Source organism: Corapipo altera, unplaced genomic scaffold (genome assembly GCF_003945725.1).
Source record: "Corapipo altera isolate COAL_440 unplaced genomic scaffold, ASM394572v1 22b, whole genome shotgun sequence".
Classification (NCBI taxonomy): Eukaryota; Metazoa; Chordata; class Aves; order Passeriformes; family Pipridae; genus Corapipo; species Corapipo altera.
Window position 1 is genome coordinate 8419059 of NW_020884876.1, and position 17073 is coordinate 8436131.

Below are 17073 nucleotides of genomic sequence, written 5' to 3' on the forward strand. Positions count from 1 at the left end.
CCCATCTCTCAATGCTGACTTCTGGATCAGCTGGGCCAAAAGAGACCTATGACCTGTTATGGTCAGGACTACAGTTCAGGTGACCACGGGATTAGGTTTCCAGGGTATGTGCTCATACACATATTTCTGTTTAGATGCAACCATTCTTGAGTTGGATCAAACCTGACCTGTGCATTAAAAGCCATTGTAAGAAAGAGAAGCTGCAGAAAAGATTAATATAAAATCTCCCTATCTCTCTAACTCTCTTACCAAGAGGATAAAAACATCTAGTTCAACTTTTGCTAGACATCAGAGTATTAATATGACATGAAAGGTGGAATGAGAGAGCCCAAGAAAGAAGTTTATAAACATTCTGCAGCGGAATACCTCCAAACAGAGCTTGCAATCCAGCACAAAGATATATTTTCAGGAAAAATATATATATCAGGTTTCACAACTTCCTCTTCTTTCAATACAGCTGCTTTTTAAAATATGCCTGCTTTCAATAAGGCATCTGCATAAGTGACTGCCTGTGGAGAGACAAATTCCATATATTAGTCTAAAAGGCTAAGAAGTAATGTCTTCCCTTAAGACTCTTATCCTTCAAAATTTTTGCAAGTATTCAATCATCTTACATTTAAAGTTAAGTACTAAGTTCCTATGTAATCAAAATACCCATCAGGACATCGTCATCATCAAGGCCACAAGAAAACCTTCATGGTATCTGGATGTTACTGTGTTCATCATCACATCAGCTTTAAATATCACCGAAAGTCTTAAACAGATGCATACTAGTCACGCATAAGTACAAAGAGGGCATTCAGACAAAGTTCTAATACTGGCCATTTTAAAAAACTTTTCAAATACAGTATTACAAAACAGATGTTTATGACAGCTCATTCCCAAAGGACCTGTTAGAAACCTACTACCTTAATAAGTACTGCCACAAGAAGGGTACTTTGGTAAGTACTGTCACCCCTCAACACCAGACTCCTGCAGTGATAATGTTTCAAGAACTTCAGGCAGCTGGATGAAGCTGCTTAACTAACTAGGACACCTGCCAAATTCAGAATAAAATCAAAAATGAAGTGTTGATTACGGGAAGGTTATTTCAGGGAGAGTTGTTTGGTTGGGTTTCTTTAGTTTGCGTTTTTTGTTGTTCTTGCTGTTTGTTTTTTTAAATACTTTTCCTACATTTTTTTAAATACTAGCCACATCAGGCACCACAATTTTAAGCAGAAAGAAGGTACCTTACAATTTTTCAGCAAACCCTGACTTACAAAAAAAAAAAAAAAGGACATGAAATATCAAGCCTAGGAGGTTCTAAAGGTTTTGCACTAAAAATCTGTAACTGTTCTACATCTGTCCTCCAAGCTCATTTTCTTGCCAAAATCTTGCCTGGAAAAATAAAGTTTTGATGGTTTTCATGTATTCTGAGCAAACAGGCCAGCCAGGTCTTGAATGCAAATCAGCAACCTGCCACAGCACAGAAATCTATGGCTCATTTTATACCATTGTAAGTCATGCTAGCAAGTGAGGCAGAACAACCACACAAGCAAATGAAAACATAAGAAAGAACGGAACCCCCAAAGTCATATCACCATAATAACTTCTTTTGCTATCAGCAATTCACCTTCTAGACCATAGCATCATTAACTTCGCTAACAGCAGCCCAACCCATTGACAATGCCTTAGCAAACCTTGAACTTCAGTCCACTACAGTCTTTGTCTCAAAGAGTAGATATAAAAAGAGAGCCCAGGGATTATCAGTAACAGAAAAACCCAACAAACAAAAAAACCAACCAACCAACCAAACAAACAAAAAAACCCAGAAAAGAATATGCAAAGTTCAGAAACTTTCAGAACAAATAATCTGTTTACTGTGTATTAAATAATCCTGCATATTAAGCCTTATTTGCTGCAGTAGTAAACCACTGACCATGCTAGCTTGACTACAGTGTTTGCATACTTTCCTGCATCCCATAATATCTCTAGTCACTTAAACATTATTTCAGGAATGCCCTGTAGAGGTCTCAGATGATTAGTCACATCCATAACATTCTACTATTCACCAGAATGACTGTAAATGTGTTAACAGTTCATTTCAAACATTGCAATGCTGACAGCATGACAGAAAGAGGTCTTTAATCCTTGTCAGATTGCTGCCTTGAATTGCATTCTCTTATGTATAACCATTTACTAATCAATGCTTAAGCCAAATATATTTTAAATATTTTATACTTCCATTCCAAATGATCCTCCTTTATAATGTAACCCACTAAAGCACCACCTCAGCCTGCCACTTCTGTGTGGCAGGGAACTGGGAACTACAAAACAAAATGTGAAAAACTTTGGCAAAACTCCTACTATTCAGGAACATTAATGCATGAAAACACAGAAGAAAAGACCTTGAATTCTGGAGTTTCTCTACAGGTCTACATTCCAAACCAATTAATTAATTGATCCATAAATTAAAGGGAATGCTTTTACTTCAAAAGGGCGAAATTCAAGTCAGACCCTCAGAGATCACATCTGAGTAACATCCTGCTTTCTTGATTTTACTCCAACCCTATGGACATTCCAATGCTGGTTTGGTCAGTTTGTCACTGTTCAACCTGGAATTTAGTACTAAATGGTTTTGTACCTTAGACTCATAACATAACTTAATTTGCAAGTCTTTCTGAGAGAAGTCCCTAGCCCTCCAAACTGATTTGCTCTGAATTCCATCCAAACTAAAAAGAGAGGCTATGTGCAAGCCTTTGCACTTAAAGTCTCAAGAAACAAAAACCCAAAAATACCATTTGGGTCAGATCCTGCAGAACAATAAAACTTTCCATTACTGGGAATGTAACTCAAATAAATTCAGTACCTCAGAAAAAATACAAACACGAATAACTTTTTGCAAGGGTCATAATTTAAAATTTATCACAAATTACTGTACAAGATGATGATGTGCTAAGACAGCACTAACAGAATTAACTGAAAAGGACTTGATTTTTCTTTTTTATGATATGTGATTACACTGACTATACATTGTAGAGGTCTTGGGAATCTGGGGATCAGATTTGGATGGATAGTGAGCTTAGGTACGCTTGGGAGTACATCCCCAAGAGTACACAAAAAGCATAATTAAGTGCCATATAGCCCTTAGGCAGAATCATGACCTATGTCACACTTTTAACAATAAATTAAGAACACAAGTAATGTGTTAATACATTCCTACCAAGACAACACTTCCTATATAAAATAGTAGCTCCTAAACTTCTGAAATCTCATGAGTTTCTCACAGGATGTTCTCCATATCTCTTAAAAATAATTATTTGGTGCTGTACCAAGAAACAATATATACAGAGATACCTCAAGTTGGGTATTCACAGTGCAACTCAGGACAGCCAAAATGTTTTACAACTTAAATCACATCCTCAGTAACAACACACATATGACAACAGAAGTACAATTAAACTTGAGTGGTGGATAATTTATGGAATGTGGATAAAATGACCCTTAGCTCACAAGGAAATTTTGTATCACAAGCATCTCTTACAAACCCACCAAAGAATAAACATAGGTCAAAGAAGCTTCGTAAGCAATAGTAACCACAAATTCACAGAAGCAAAGTCCATTAGACGCCAATACACGTCCTACTTTTCCCACCGCCTTTCCAAAAGAAAGAAACACACCCAAATAGTCCCTCTCTAGGTCCTCTTCCAGCTATTTCAGCCTTACTGCACTATAAACCTTTTTCCATTGACAACTGCTCTCTAGAAGCCAAAACCAGCACCCCCTTGGTCAGACTCTGCACCAGTCACGCTACAGTCAGAATGGCTCATGAACACGAACCAAACCACAGGGCGAGACTGTAATCATTTGCTAAGTAACAGCATTTAAAAAATACAGGTAATTTGCTAATAATAGCATTTAAAAAATCTAGCACGTAAATCTGAATCACATCTTGTTCTCTGATGCACATCAACGGTTTTGTAACCAACAAATTTTGCACGGGGTTACTTCTAAGAAGAATTATGAGTTTTAAGAGAGACATTTTGTTAGCATTGGTGAAGAGATAGAAAATTCTAAGTCTACATTGACATTTTTTGCATAATCAAAGAAATGTGTATTAAGAATGAAGAGACTAGTCTTTGAATAAGAGTACTTGTTCTCTGTCAGATCATCACCACCTCTCATGAGACAGGCATTTCTAGGCTAGACTGCAGTTTAACTATTGACAGTACTAAACAAAGGATTTCATTATTTGCCCACAAAAAACAAATAAACGTCTTTCCCTAATAATTTTCTGCAGTCCATCACGGACAGTTACCAATGTTAAAATGCCCACTTTTTCAGCTGAAGGGGCCCATACCTTGTCTTCTGGAAGTATTAAGAGAACCACATAGCTAATCACCCTGCCCAGCAGTGTCCTAGAGAGTGACAAGCAGAAGAGACCAGAATTGTTCCTCCTCAGCGTGATCCCAATAAAAACACTGCCATGCAGTGATACGACAGGGGACACCTGTGCTTTGGTCAAACTCATCTTGACAAGATGCTACTAAGACATACGGCTGCCACATAGCTAAAAGGCAGGCACTATTCATCATGCATTGGCCATATTTTCTGCCATATGGTATGATGTGCTTGTACACAATTTGCAGGTTTTATCAAAAGTTCATCTGCCACATGATTAAAACCAGATGCATCTTTGTCAGACATTCCCAACTCCATGAGGGAGGTAAGCTCTTGAGAGGGAAGGGCCAGGCATTGAATTAGAGTAAGAATTCTTCACAGGTCAGATCTATAAGCCATAAGATAAACTTATCTGGGCAAGACTATAATTTAGCACTTGAAAATACTTTAAAAAGAAAAAATGTGTGTGTAAAGTACTAATCCTTCATTAACAACACAAGAAATTTGCTAATATAAAAAGAACATCCTTGCAGAGCTTAGTTAAAATATAGGTTCTTCTAAATCTTTTCCTCTATACCAAAAGTGAAAAAATATTGGTATTTCTGGACACTGAATGCCTGATTACCAGAACAAACAGCATATTATGGAAGGCATCCCAGTATGGTTGTTCTTTTTGTTTTTCAAATAAAGATTAAAGTTTTACTTCATGAATTGAGGAAAATAGCACAGACATATCAAAGCAGATCCAACACAGAGTATTATGTAGCACACAGCAAGAGTATGCAGAAATTCGAGTTTGTTGTCCCTACTTCTTTACATACCCAAACAATTACTTTGAAAACAATATGTATTCAGAGTTGATGAGATAAAGTTGCCTTTCTTCAAGTACAGATAGTATCCAACTTCAAAGGACAGCATCTGATCTTGTTCTGTTAGATGCAAATGATTATTTCAATTGATAAAATACACTGACAGACTGCCTCTAGCCCAGAAGTCCTAACCAACAAAAAAATTCTAAAAGCAAATTGGTCCTTAAAAAGTACATGTAAACAAAGGGGGGAAGCAATCTCTCCTCCAGGAAGCTCGTTTAAAAACAAGAGCCAGAGTTTGACTTCATCAGGTAGAAACTTCACCATAATTAATGGTTTTCCACAGAAAAAGTCACTGTGAAGAGTAACAGTATTTAGCAATACCCAACATGCTACTTAAAAAGACCCAAACCCTACCCCCACAAAGCAAAACCCTACAAATTACTCAAGAAACACAAAAGGCAAACGATAACTACTGTATAACTGCCCTTTTCAAACACTAGCTGCTCCTTCCAAATGAAGGCCAAGTCAATTTGTCCATACAGATGACACCCTCAAATGCATGAAGACAAATGGCTCCAGTTTGCTTCACAGAATAAAACATTCACAATCTTGAATTACAACATTATTCTGGAGAGACACTTTGCAGCAGATCATAAAACACATTTTATGAATAATTAGGAACAAATGCACCAAAGTAAATAATTTCTTATCTACTTTCGTACACAGTAGAAATTAGCTATTCATAAACATATTGTCAACAGCAGCACATTCCCAAAAAACAGATTCAAATACTGCAACCGTGCAACGACAAAATTTCTCTTCAACAAAAGCTTCACAGCAACATACATTTAAAAAGTCAGTAAAAAAGTCTGTAACATCATAAAGGTTTATTGGTGATAGAAAACATATTTAGGATCAAGATATCTGTGACAGTTGTACTACTGATTCATAGCAAAGGTGAGCACAAAGACATGTACAAGAAAGCAATGGAGACATCCGACAAAAGAAATGGACACCGAAGACAACAGTTCCATGGCAACTAGGATTGATCTGCATCTTGATTTCTACAGTACCATTTTCCCCTTTTGCTCCCAGCTCTGGACTTGCCTCCAGCCTCACTAGTACTAGTACCCATTCAGTGACACAATGAGCTGATTCCTCTGGAAAACAACCCTAACAACAAGGCATTTCATTTTAGTCAAATCACCTCCTGGGGTCAAGTTTTGGTGGTAGAAGAAGGACAGGAACAGAACCATGACATTCTGGACTCAGTGGGCTGAACTGCCCCTCTGCAAGCCTTTTCCACTTCCCTTCCTGTAAATTCAGGTTTCTGTAAATTCATACCACAGCATTCTTACACACCACAGCATAACAGTTGGGGAATCTTAGCATCGTTTCTATTCATGCCTTCCTGAAAGTGTATAACTATGGAAATATTACCATATGTAAATAAGTTTGTCCATTTTCAATCTTTTCCATTACTTCCATGAGTATACTCCAGTTTCCAGTCATCTGTGTGACACCAAAATTGTTAAATCTCAAATAGCCAAAGGTTTTTTTAGGCTAAAAAGAAAAAAAGTAGCAAGAAAGCTAAAACAAAACCCACTTTTGTCTCTAGATGTTACAAACATTAGTAAGTAGAAGTAGAGAATCCTCTTACCTTATTTTAATAACCTCAATTTCATGTTCAAAGCACAGAATTTTAACCAAACAGCTGAAGATAAGTTATTTAACTGGAAAAACCCCCAAGAACTGCCAATGTCATCCGTACAGCTCTCTGAAGTTGTAAATATTTTTCCCTACTTGATCTATATATTGATCCTTGCCTGTAAAAATGAAAACTTAACTCTCAGTCATTATACCAAAGTAAAATCAGTTACTCTTCTCTGAAAACAGAATTCTGAAGTATTCTTTCATTTAACCATACTGTGGTAAGACAACATATCTAGCAAACAGCTCAGCTCCATTCATTCGAGAAAAGGTCTATTTTCCCTCACATGTACAACTTCTCATTAAGACTTACGTTGTGCAAGACAATGTAACACTATATTGTAAGTCAAGATAGGTTTTAATTGAAATAGCTCTAGTAGGCAAGTACTTCAGACACAGGTCTGGATAAACCACAGTCTAGACCACTTGCCCCACTTTACATACCAGGTCACAGTCCTTGGCTGTAACCAGCAGTACATACTTTGCACACATAAGCAAATACTCTGCAGCATTTCCTGACTTGTTAACTTCACATGCTCTGAGATGAAAGATACAGTGCAGCCCTGTCACTCCCAGAGAAATAAAGAATAAAAGTGTTATCTCAGAATTACCACAGTCATTTTCACTAATGCTAAAAATCAACAACACACAGCTCCATGGAAATGACAGACTGGTTAAAAAACCCACATACCCAATCACTACGTATTTTAACAGCATCTGATGCTATCACAGCTATATCAGCACTGCAATATTAGAATTCTACTTTACACTGGATAAACAAATGAAGGTGTCAGAACTTCAGACACAGCCAGCCTCTCATTGCACGTTCACTACTTGCCTCACAGGTTTATTTTCAATAAATATACATCAATTAAGTAAAAGCAGTTCCCAACCCATCACTGAAACCAGAATGAGATACCAGACAATTTCACAGGGCACATGCACATTCCTGAGCGGACAAGGAGGCAGGAACAAATTACGTGGAATTAGGATAAAAACCAGCAAATGATACTACAGGATGAAACATTTGGGGAGAAAAATTCTTGTCCTATCTCACTACAGGATTATTGCAAGCTGTACACCTTGGAGTGCTATGACTGGAAGTCTTCTACCACACACCCCTAAGCCACAGTAGCGTCCAGGAAAGAGACAGGATTAAAGTCCCTCTCCTCAAATAACTTAAACCTCAATATCTTCACTCTTCACAGTCTGCTGTTTACAGGACAAGAGAAAGCAAATTCCAATGAGAAGGTAAGGAACAAAGTGTCCTTCTTTTCTAAGGGCAAAGTTCAGGCAACAATTAAATGTTCTAAAATTCAGACAAATCCAATCTTGCACAAGTTACAGAATCCCATGCTAAAAACTGTAGTGTTTTCACCTCCCCACAAGCCAAAAGCACCAATGGAAACTGCATTCTCTATTCACACAGAAAACTCTTTCACTACCTCTTAACTCATTAAGTTCTCTGGTTTCTGCACATCCGATGTTCTCAAGCACTTTCTTGGTTACACAGTTAGCAAGTACTCTACAAACATTCTAGCAAAACCATACCATGAACATTTCAAAAGTACAAATACATTTTAAACAGATTTTTCTCCTCAGTGGAAAGTAAAGTGAGCACAGAACGACAGCATAGTTTTGTTTTCATACTCCTTACCACTGACAGGAGTGGGACAGGAGTGCAGATAAACATTTAGTAAAGATCACTTGTAGCTTCAGAATTTGTGATGTAGAACTCATTGTAGCCAAGCTATTTTAAAAAAAAAAATCATCTGTTTTGAGTCAGTTGTGATCAGCAGTGTGCACTGGATTATTTATGACATAGAAACCAAGATATGAGAAGCTCTGCGTTCATGGTAAGAAAACCAAGCTGAACCAATCAAGAAAACTGCTGAAAAATTCAGGATATTGAGATTCCTGCTTCCCGTTTCACTCCTCATTAGTGCTTTATTCTGTTGGTTCCACTAAGAAATATAATAAACATAAGGCCCATTAACAATATGTTGAATGATGGAAAAAGAGATATTTTCCTTTTCAAATTTCTGTCCCACCCCAAGTGCCTCTTAATTGTCTATCAGAAAAAGAAAAGAAACAAAAACACATCAATACCTTACCATATCTCAGTATCCCAAGAACCTGAAAGAATTTCAAGGGAACTTCAAAGAAAAGTATGAATTCCTCTAGCCCTTTCTCCCCTTTTCATCTGGCTTGTCCTCTTCAGTCCACAGTTGTATTTCTACAACTTTGTCAAGGATACAATTGATATTTTGGGCTACTTCCCGTCTTACAATAAAACAGTTTCAGAAGAACCATCAAGACTAGTAAGTACTCAGTTTGCTGTAGTGTGATGGAGCAATAAAAAAAGAAATCATAACCATATATTTAGTGAGTGAAAATGTTACTACAACTCTCACATTCTTGCCTTTATGTTTCTTTTTCTCACACTTTATATCTTAAAGTGCCCTATATCTTAAAGTGCCCTCTCTTTTGGGCCACCAGTCTTCAAAACAAATCAGAACAGTACCCTAAGTGTTTAGAGAAAAAAAACACTTCTGAATAGTGATTTTTAGTGATTAACAGAAAACATTAAAACCTCCTGACCTTCCACAACACTCCTAAAACACAACAAGCCAAGTCACTCTTGCCCTTGAAAGAGTGAGATTCTATAACATCGGTGGGATTACTTAGATAAATGAAGTGGGCAAAACTGGAAACAGAGCCCCAAGCTTGAAGCTGATGTGAGGGGTTTTTTTCACAGCTCTATGACAAGGCTATAATTACATTAACAAACCTGCACCATCTAAGTACTAACAAAAACATATACTATCAGAACAGTCTAGAAAAGAACATGAGAAAAAGCATCACTTTATTAAGAAAAAAACAACAACCACAAACAGAATTTTCCAAGAAGCTTTGAAATATGGCATTTTCAACATCAACTTATTTCTAGATATGATTACTTTAAACCATTCCTAACTGTGCTCAAATACACCTGGCAGCCCACAACCATATGACTAATGTCTCACAGCACTAGTCTTTGGTATTTGTATCTTCTAAATCTAAGAGGATAAAAATTATTTAAAAAACATTAGGCATGACTTTTCTATGTAATCATCCAGGGAATGCAGTGTAACAACATTAGAAGGAATATTGTCCATAAAAACTTATCTATTGTACACTTGCTTTACCAATGAAAGATTTTAGGAGCCCATGTACAATGACATTCCACAAGTACATCATGAAAACTTTATCATCTCCATCAGAGAAAATAGCAAAAAAGTCCTAAAGTATCATCGGACAAGGGAATGTGTTTTCAGTCCTTCTGTAGAGGCCACCACTTTCATTTTGACAATTTATGCTGGTTTTGAAACAGCATGAATCCAGATTTTATTGTATTGACAAACTCGGAAAATCACTTCTCAATTTTTCTGACAGCAAGCTCTAATTATGTCCTGTATGGTTTCCAAATGTATATCCTCTAAATAGCTGGAAGTGAAAATGGAATCTAGAGCAAAGGCATCACAGGGCTTTCATGCATTTCTTATTCATTTTTCCAAAACAGGTCACCAATATAAATACTGTCTGGAAACAGGGATGTTGTAAATACAAATAATGCAAGTTGCACATTAAACGGGTTTGTCATTCTCTCTTCTGTGCAGGCAACTCAGCTTCACAGTTGAGCCATGTACACTAAAGCATGGATTCTCTCAAGCACCTAGGGCAAAATTCCTCTTTTTGTTTGTTTTGCATGACTGACACAGGTTAACAATTATTTCAAACACTACTCTTCTGAAAAAGGTCTTTATAATCTGTAATGAGAACTAAGGAAGTAAAATCTCAGGACTTGATTTCTCTTTCACCTGTAAGATATTAATGAAACAATATTTATTCCATCTCTATAGGATGGCAAACACACAAGTGTTACTCATTTTGCTGTCTTTTTCTGCTTTGAAAACACAAATTAAAGGTCTAAAACTAAACAAAACTTCATATTCACTATTTCTAGGGACAGTAAAGCCAGAAGCTTTATAGTGCCTGCATTAAAAAAAAAAAATCACCTGAGAAGGCCAGGTGTAACAAATAACATTGTCCTGTAATACCTTACCACCTCACTAATATTTACAAGGTAATCAACATGTTTTGAAGTACACAGAAATTTAAGTATTAAGTTTGCCACTACTGGAATTTGCTGTTATAGCAAGTGGGACAGAGCAGTAGGCCTTACACAGCACATGATGCTTGTCAAAACTTTCCTATGCAACTTACAGCCAGCAAGCTTCGTGACAACTACCTTTTCTAATTTCATCTGAGAAACATAAGCCAAGGCCCTCATTTATAATTCAGTGCTGCTTGTTCCATAAATTTATAATGTCTTTTAAAACTTTTTTATAATTAGGCTGCACTGTTTTCAATAGCAACATCATACTTCATAATATGCACCAAGTTTTGGTTTCTAATTACTTTTCAGCACCGCTTTGGACAAAATATACGTTTTACAATAGGTATCTTGTGCGCCTGAGATCCTGCTATTAAAAACAGCACTGAAGCCGACTCTAAGAGTCACTAGCATCCCTCACCAGCTGGCAGACGTGCCCTGGGGCGAGCACCTTCCCGCTGGGTCCTTCGCTCGCCGAAGCACTTCCACAGGAGGTTTACAGAGCTCAGACCAGGGAAGGGCAACAAACACCTTGGGCTTCGGCTGGCGGGGAGTGAGCGGATTTGGGCTTGCTAAGGCCTAGCGAGCGCATGAGGCCTCCGCCAGCCGCGGTCCTTCCCCGCCAGCCCCGCACAGCGCTTCGGCCGGGCCGAGGGCCGGGGGAGAGAGGGCACAGGAGGGGCAGGCGCCCGGGATGCTCCGCCAACTGGGAGGGAGGAAGGCGGCCCCTCTCCGCAGAGCCCGGGGGAGAGCGACGGCGAGGAGCCGGCGCGTCCGCTTTGGGAGAGACTCGCAAACTTTGGTACCTGTCGGAACTCCACGAACGCCAGCAACCCCCGGCCACTCCGGGAAGAGCTCTACGGGCTTTCCCCCCAGCCCCAACACGAACTCCCGCAACGGGCTTAGGAATAGTCTGTACCCACGTAGGCAGGGGCTTCTCCTGCCCCCTCCCGCTCCACGCCCCGAGAGGGGACCCCCGGCGCACCTCCAGTCCCGAGGGGACCCTCGGGCGCTCCCCCCGCCCGTCCCCCCGCCCCGGAGCTGCCCCGGCGGCGCCGCTCCGAGCCCACCCCCGCCCGGGCCTCGCCGCCGCCCTGCCCTCGCGCCCACCTGTCCCGGGGGTCGATCCAGCTGGTCTGCTTGGTGTTGTGATCGATGTAGAACACTTTGCCGTCGTAATCCCTTGCCTCCTCCCAGCCATCGGGTAAGGGGAGCTGCCCATTCCCCGCTTTCCTAGGCATGGTCGGGCGGCGGGAGTAGCTGCTCCATAGGGACAGAAAGAAAGACGGGAAGCGGGAAAAGCCACGACCTGGGCCGGGGAAGGGGCCAGGAGCGGGGGCTCGCGGGAGCCCAGTGAACCCCCGTGCGGCGGCCGGGTCTCAGTCCCCCATGCCCGGGCTGCCGCCTCGCCCGCGCCGCGCCGGCCGGGTCAGGGCTGCCGGCGGAGCCCAGCTGCCGTCTGGGCGCGGGGAGCCCGGCTGAGCCCCGGGCGGCCCCGGCCGCCGCTCATTAGCATGAGATTAGCATCCATCTCATCTACATGCACATTCCTCCCGCCGCATTCCTCAGGGTTAACCCTGCCCGCGCTGCCCGCCGGGACGGGCAGGCCATGGCCGCGGATTCGGCACGGGAAGCGTCCGGCGGGGCAGCGCGTAGGGCAGGACGGCGGGGGAGAGAGGCTGCCAGAGGGATCCTCCTGCTTCCGTCGGGCTCTGCCCGGGGGCTCGGCCGGCGTGAAGGCAGGACACAACTCCCTGCGGTAGACGAGGGCTCCGGCGCGTCCCCGCAGCCTGTCGGGACACTGGGGAGGCCCGGGAGCCACGGCCGCCCCGCGGGGACAGCAGCGCCACGGCACGACGGACACCGGCGCGTCCCGTCCTTTGTCTGCCAAGTTGCGGCGGCCCCGCACCGGGTAGCGCAGGCGACTTTATCGCGGGGGATGTCCTGGCCCTGAGGGCTCAGGGAACGCGCCCAGGGAAAAGGCAGCTTTGCCAGTGCCTCCATAAGTCGTGGTGGTGTCGAATTCCCTGTCCCAGCCCTTCAGGTCGCGCTAACCTCACTTCACATCTTGTAAATTCTCCCTAAAGACTCCAGTAAGGCTCAAGGGTTCCCAAAAAGAACCTTCACGTTTAAAATACTTGAGTTCAAAATTTAAATTAAAAAGTGAACTCTTCTTTAACCTTGGAAGTAAACTTGGTGTCTTTAGTTTTGGTTTTGTGTGTTTATTGGTTGGTTGTGGTTTTGTTTTGTTTTTTTTTTGTAATAGAAGCATCGGTGGAAAATACACGTACACCATGTGTGCCCTGAACCCTTGCGGCCTGAAAAGCAGGCAGCTAAGTCGCATTAAGTATAGAAACCAGGTGTGAGTTACTGTGTGTTTATCTCGCATTTGCCACAGGAGAAGAGTATCCCAGGCCGGTTACCATGGTTCAGCTGATAGAAGGTAACTTAATGAGCTCTATTAATTTGCATGTGTATCTGATTCCCAAGATCTGGCATCAGAAACAGAGCATCTATGGGGGAATATGACTCTTTAGTTTAGTGGCTAGGACTCCAAGGTAACCCAAGTCCCTGTCCCCTGGAATATTTTATTTCTTTTCATTTAAAGTTACTGGTTTTAAGTAACAAAATTTTCCTGGAAGAGGAAGTATGTGACCCAGAGCTGTCTTTTCTTATTTTCTTTTTAAGTCTATTTATCTACTCCATTATCGCTGTCTAACATTCAGCTCTACGAATTCTTCTTCAGAGACAATTTACACTTATTAAGTACTGGACTTGTTCAGTGCATAACAAGTTTTTTCATTTTGCTTCAGAGGCCACATATCTGACAGGCATTGAAGTAACTAATTTACAGCTCTCCAAGTCCTACTGTTGGATCTGCTCCTAAATAGAAAAAAGTACCAGCAAGATATGATTTTAATTTAGCTAATTGTCAATCTGGTACAGGTAAGACCTTTATTATTTTATTCATTCTACTTATTTTACCGGGTAACACTGTCTCCACATGGCCCATATGCCTTCCTTCAGATTCTCTTGAAGATTTTACTTTGATATCTGTTATATTAAGGTCAGTCAGTCATGGCTAGGCTTCCGAACAAAGATTAAGGTAATGTGCAGTGAATATTAAGGTAATGTGCAGTGAAACTTCATACATGAAGAAAGACCCCAGTAGTTAACAATGGAGAAAAACTGAGCTGTCCTAACTTCTGGATATCCATAAGAGTTCACCCACTTAGGGAATGCAACAGGATCATTGCCTATTAAAGTGACAGATGCATTTATTTTCATTGAGAATATTAAGTTTCAGTGAGCTGATTGGTTTATAAAGACCAGTCTTGTTTTCCATCAGTGTAAAAGAACCCCACTTTTACTAAGCATTTACATTTGTGTCTTTTTAAATAATCTACTAAATTTTATAAACTTGTGACATCCTACGGTGAGAAAGTACATGTGGCAGTTGTGGGACAGGATAAACCGGATTTCCTTTTCCCATTTAAAGTTCAGTTTGTGTTATCAATAAGATATTTCGTTACGTAAGTTGATAAAAAGCTATAGAGGATATACTTTTCTTCCTGAAATCAGTTGTACAGCTGTGTCACCACCAAGGCAGCCAGACCTACATCTTCGATTATTGGTCAGATGAGATACACAGGGATGTGGATCTGATTTATAAAAAACTTCTCATCAGAGAACTTCAATATTTTAATTTGCACAACAGATAGAAATTGCCATTCTTAAATTTTTGGAAATAAATGCACTAATATCATTGCGTAATTGTCTAATTTTTATGTATATGCTTGAGTGTCTATATACAGATGTGCTTACACTTAAATATAAACTATTGCATGGTGTTAAGCTCTCTTTATCCTCCCTCTAATTTCCATTGTTTGAGTACTTCATTGTGTTTGCCTCTACAGTTAGAGTCTACAGTCCAGAATGCCAGTTTAGGACTACTTAGAAATGACAGTATTTGAAGTCAAACACACAAAATTAGGTATTATTTTTGTAAATAGACTTTAAGATTACCAGTGAGAACATACAGCTTTTTGAAGGACTGCTATTGTACAAAATGGGATCCAATTATCCTCCTAGGTTTTTGTTCTTTTGCAATTTGGACTGATAGAAAATAATTTCTTCCACTACCCTGTAATATTTTTTTAATAAATCTAGTAAAGGAAGGCAGAGCAGATGTTCATACTGATTCTTTTTAGCCTAAAATATGCTATAAATTCTAACTAGAAGTAGTTTTTCAAGTATACCTCCTACATCTCCATTGATAACCTGCCTAGCATGTTGTACTGACATTGTCAGCTGACAGCATACCACAGATTGTTTGTCTTAATTGCGTAAGACAGCATAGTTCAGAAGACATAAACATGCTTTATTCAAAACACAGAAGGGTGCATAGGAAGGAGGTGCCCAAAAGCACAGAACAATGTAGCTATGGCATGAACTTAAGTATCTAACAGTAAGTATGATAAACAAGATGCAATCAACGAAAAGGAGTTAATCATTCCACTCTTTTTCTTTGCATATCCATGTTTAACCAGCCTGAAGAAAGTTCTGTTTTAAGTAGTACATAGTTAAAAGATTGAGCTAAAGGGAATTAGAATAACACCTATGTTGTGTCAGCTAGAAGAAGAAAAAATGTTTATGTGAAAATTCACAACACAAGGGTGGAAATGGCTGTATCCAGAACTGGGGTCTCCAAAGGCTTATACTTGTATCCTGTCACATAACATACCCTACTCCAGTCTTTACTAATGTAATTAATCTCCTGATACTCTCTGCTTGCTTCTTCTTTCACAGTTAATCTGTTCCTGGGACTGACTGTAATCAACAAAGACGTGTTTGTACCTTGTCCTTCCCTAATAAGACTCCCTTAACTTGATGATCCACTAGAGTTTTGTCCCTGATGAAATTTACAGCTGTTAGAGCTCTAACTTGTACTGGCCACAAACAGCTCTGAAGCAGGAGCCGCAGGTGTCTCCCTGCAGATCTGCATAGTTCAATCTCCACTGCTTTCACACAGAATTTCAGTGCAGAATGGACTATGAAGTATGATGACAGAATTAATTTCTAGACACATCTGACAAAAATGTTTGAAAATATGTATTGGTTATATTGGGGTTTTTTAAACACTTAAGGCACCAAGTATGGACAGCGAGCCTGACTTCTGTCACGTGTAGCTACTATAGAAGTCTCAAAAAATAATCAGTATTTTCAGCATTTTAAATATTTGTTTGTTTAACAACAGTGAATTTTATCTAACAGCTATGTTTTCAAATAAAAAAAACCCCACACCAATAAATATGACTCCATGATGCAGTGAGATTTTTTAGTTTTAAAAAGGGGTTAAAAAAACCTGTAAAGAAAAACTGTACATGCATGAGGGAGGAAAGGAGAAGGAGTGCTGCTTTTACTGTTGTCACCTTCTAATGCATGTATACATCTGAGAGTAAAAGATACTGGACTAATATTGTTTCTGGTTGAATTTATCATGAAGCTCTGCAGAATTGATGGAGCCAGATAATGTTTACGCTTACTCAACTTTTCTTGTTATTTCAAAGCCTGCTCTCTCCACTTAAATTCAATTGCTTAGACTGTTCTACAAAGACTTCCCAAAGTATCAGCAAAAAAAGACCATACCAGATTCTGCTTCAAATGAATATATACTAGCTTTTTCCTTTTTTTTTTTTTTTATTTTGGCCTTTTTTCCTTTCTTTCAAGCATGTATAGGAGAAAGTAATGAGCAGTTGCATGTTTTGAGTCCTTGCAGACATAACTAAAATCCTATAAGTCTCCTAGTAAGTGCACAGAACAATTTTAACTGATTGTTATTCTGATTAAGAGTTTAGAGTAGGAAATGGAAAGTTTAGAATGGAAAGGATGTTGTATGAGATTTACCTCAAACCTAGCTATGGAAATGTAACATTTTCATGATAAAGTCTTCTCAAGCTTGCCACCCACTCAAACCACCCATTAAACTGACTTATCGTTGAGTTCTGTTAATTT

General features: G+C 39.8%; 1 protein-coding gene and 1 long non-coding RNA gene across 3 annotated transcripts in view; one reads left to right on the forward strand and one right to left on the reverse strand.

Annotated features, from left to right (window-relative positions):
- Nucleotides 1-12433, reverse strand: part of WWC2 (WW and C2 domain containing 2) — a 101769-nt gene extending 89336 nt beyond the window's left edge. Inside the window, exon 1 of the mRNA XM_027635890.1 lies at nucleotides 12169-12433. Coding sequence (XP_027491691.1) covers nucleotides 12169-12299 — 131 coding nt within the window. The 5' untranslated portion in view covers nucleotides 12300-12433. The remainder of the gene's footprint in view (nucleotides 1-12168) is intronic.
- LOC113943713 lies at nucleotides 12169-14070 on the forward strand. Of its 2 annotated transcripts, none has more exons than XR_003526425.1 (3): nucleotides 12169-12262; nucleotides 13325-13501; nucleotides 13747-14070. It is a non-coding gene; the product is annotated as an uncharacterized LOC113943713 (long non-coding RNA). The 2 variants fall into 2 exon arrangements; XR_003526427.1 differs by lacking the exon at nucleotides 12169-12262 and adding an exon at nucleotides 12854-13151.
- The last annotated feature ends 3003 nt before the right edge of the window (nucleotides 14071-17073 follow it).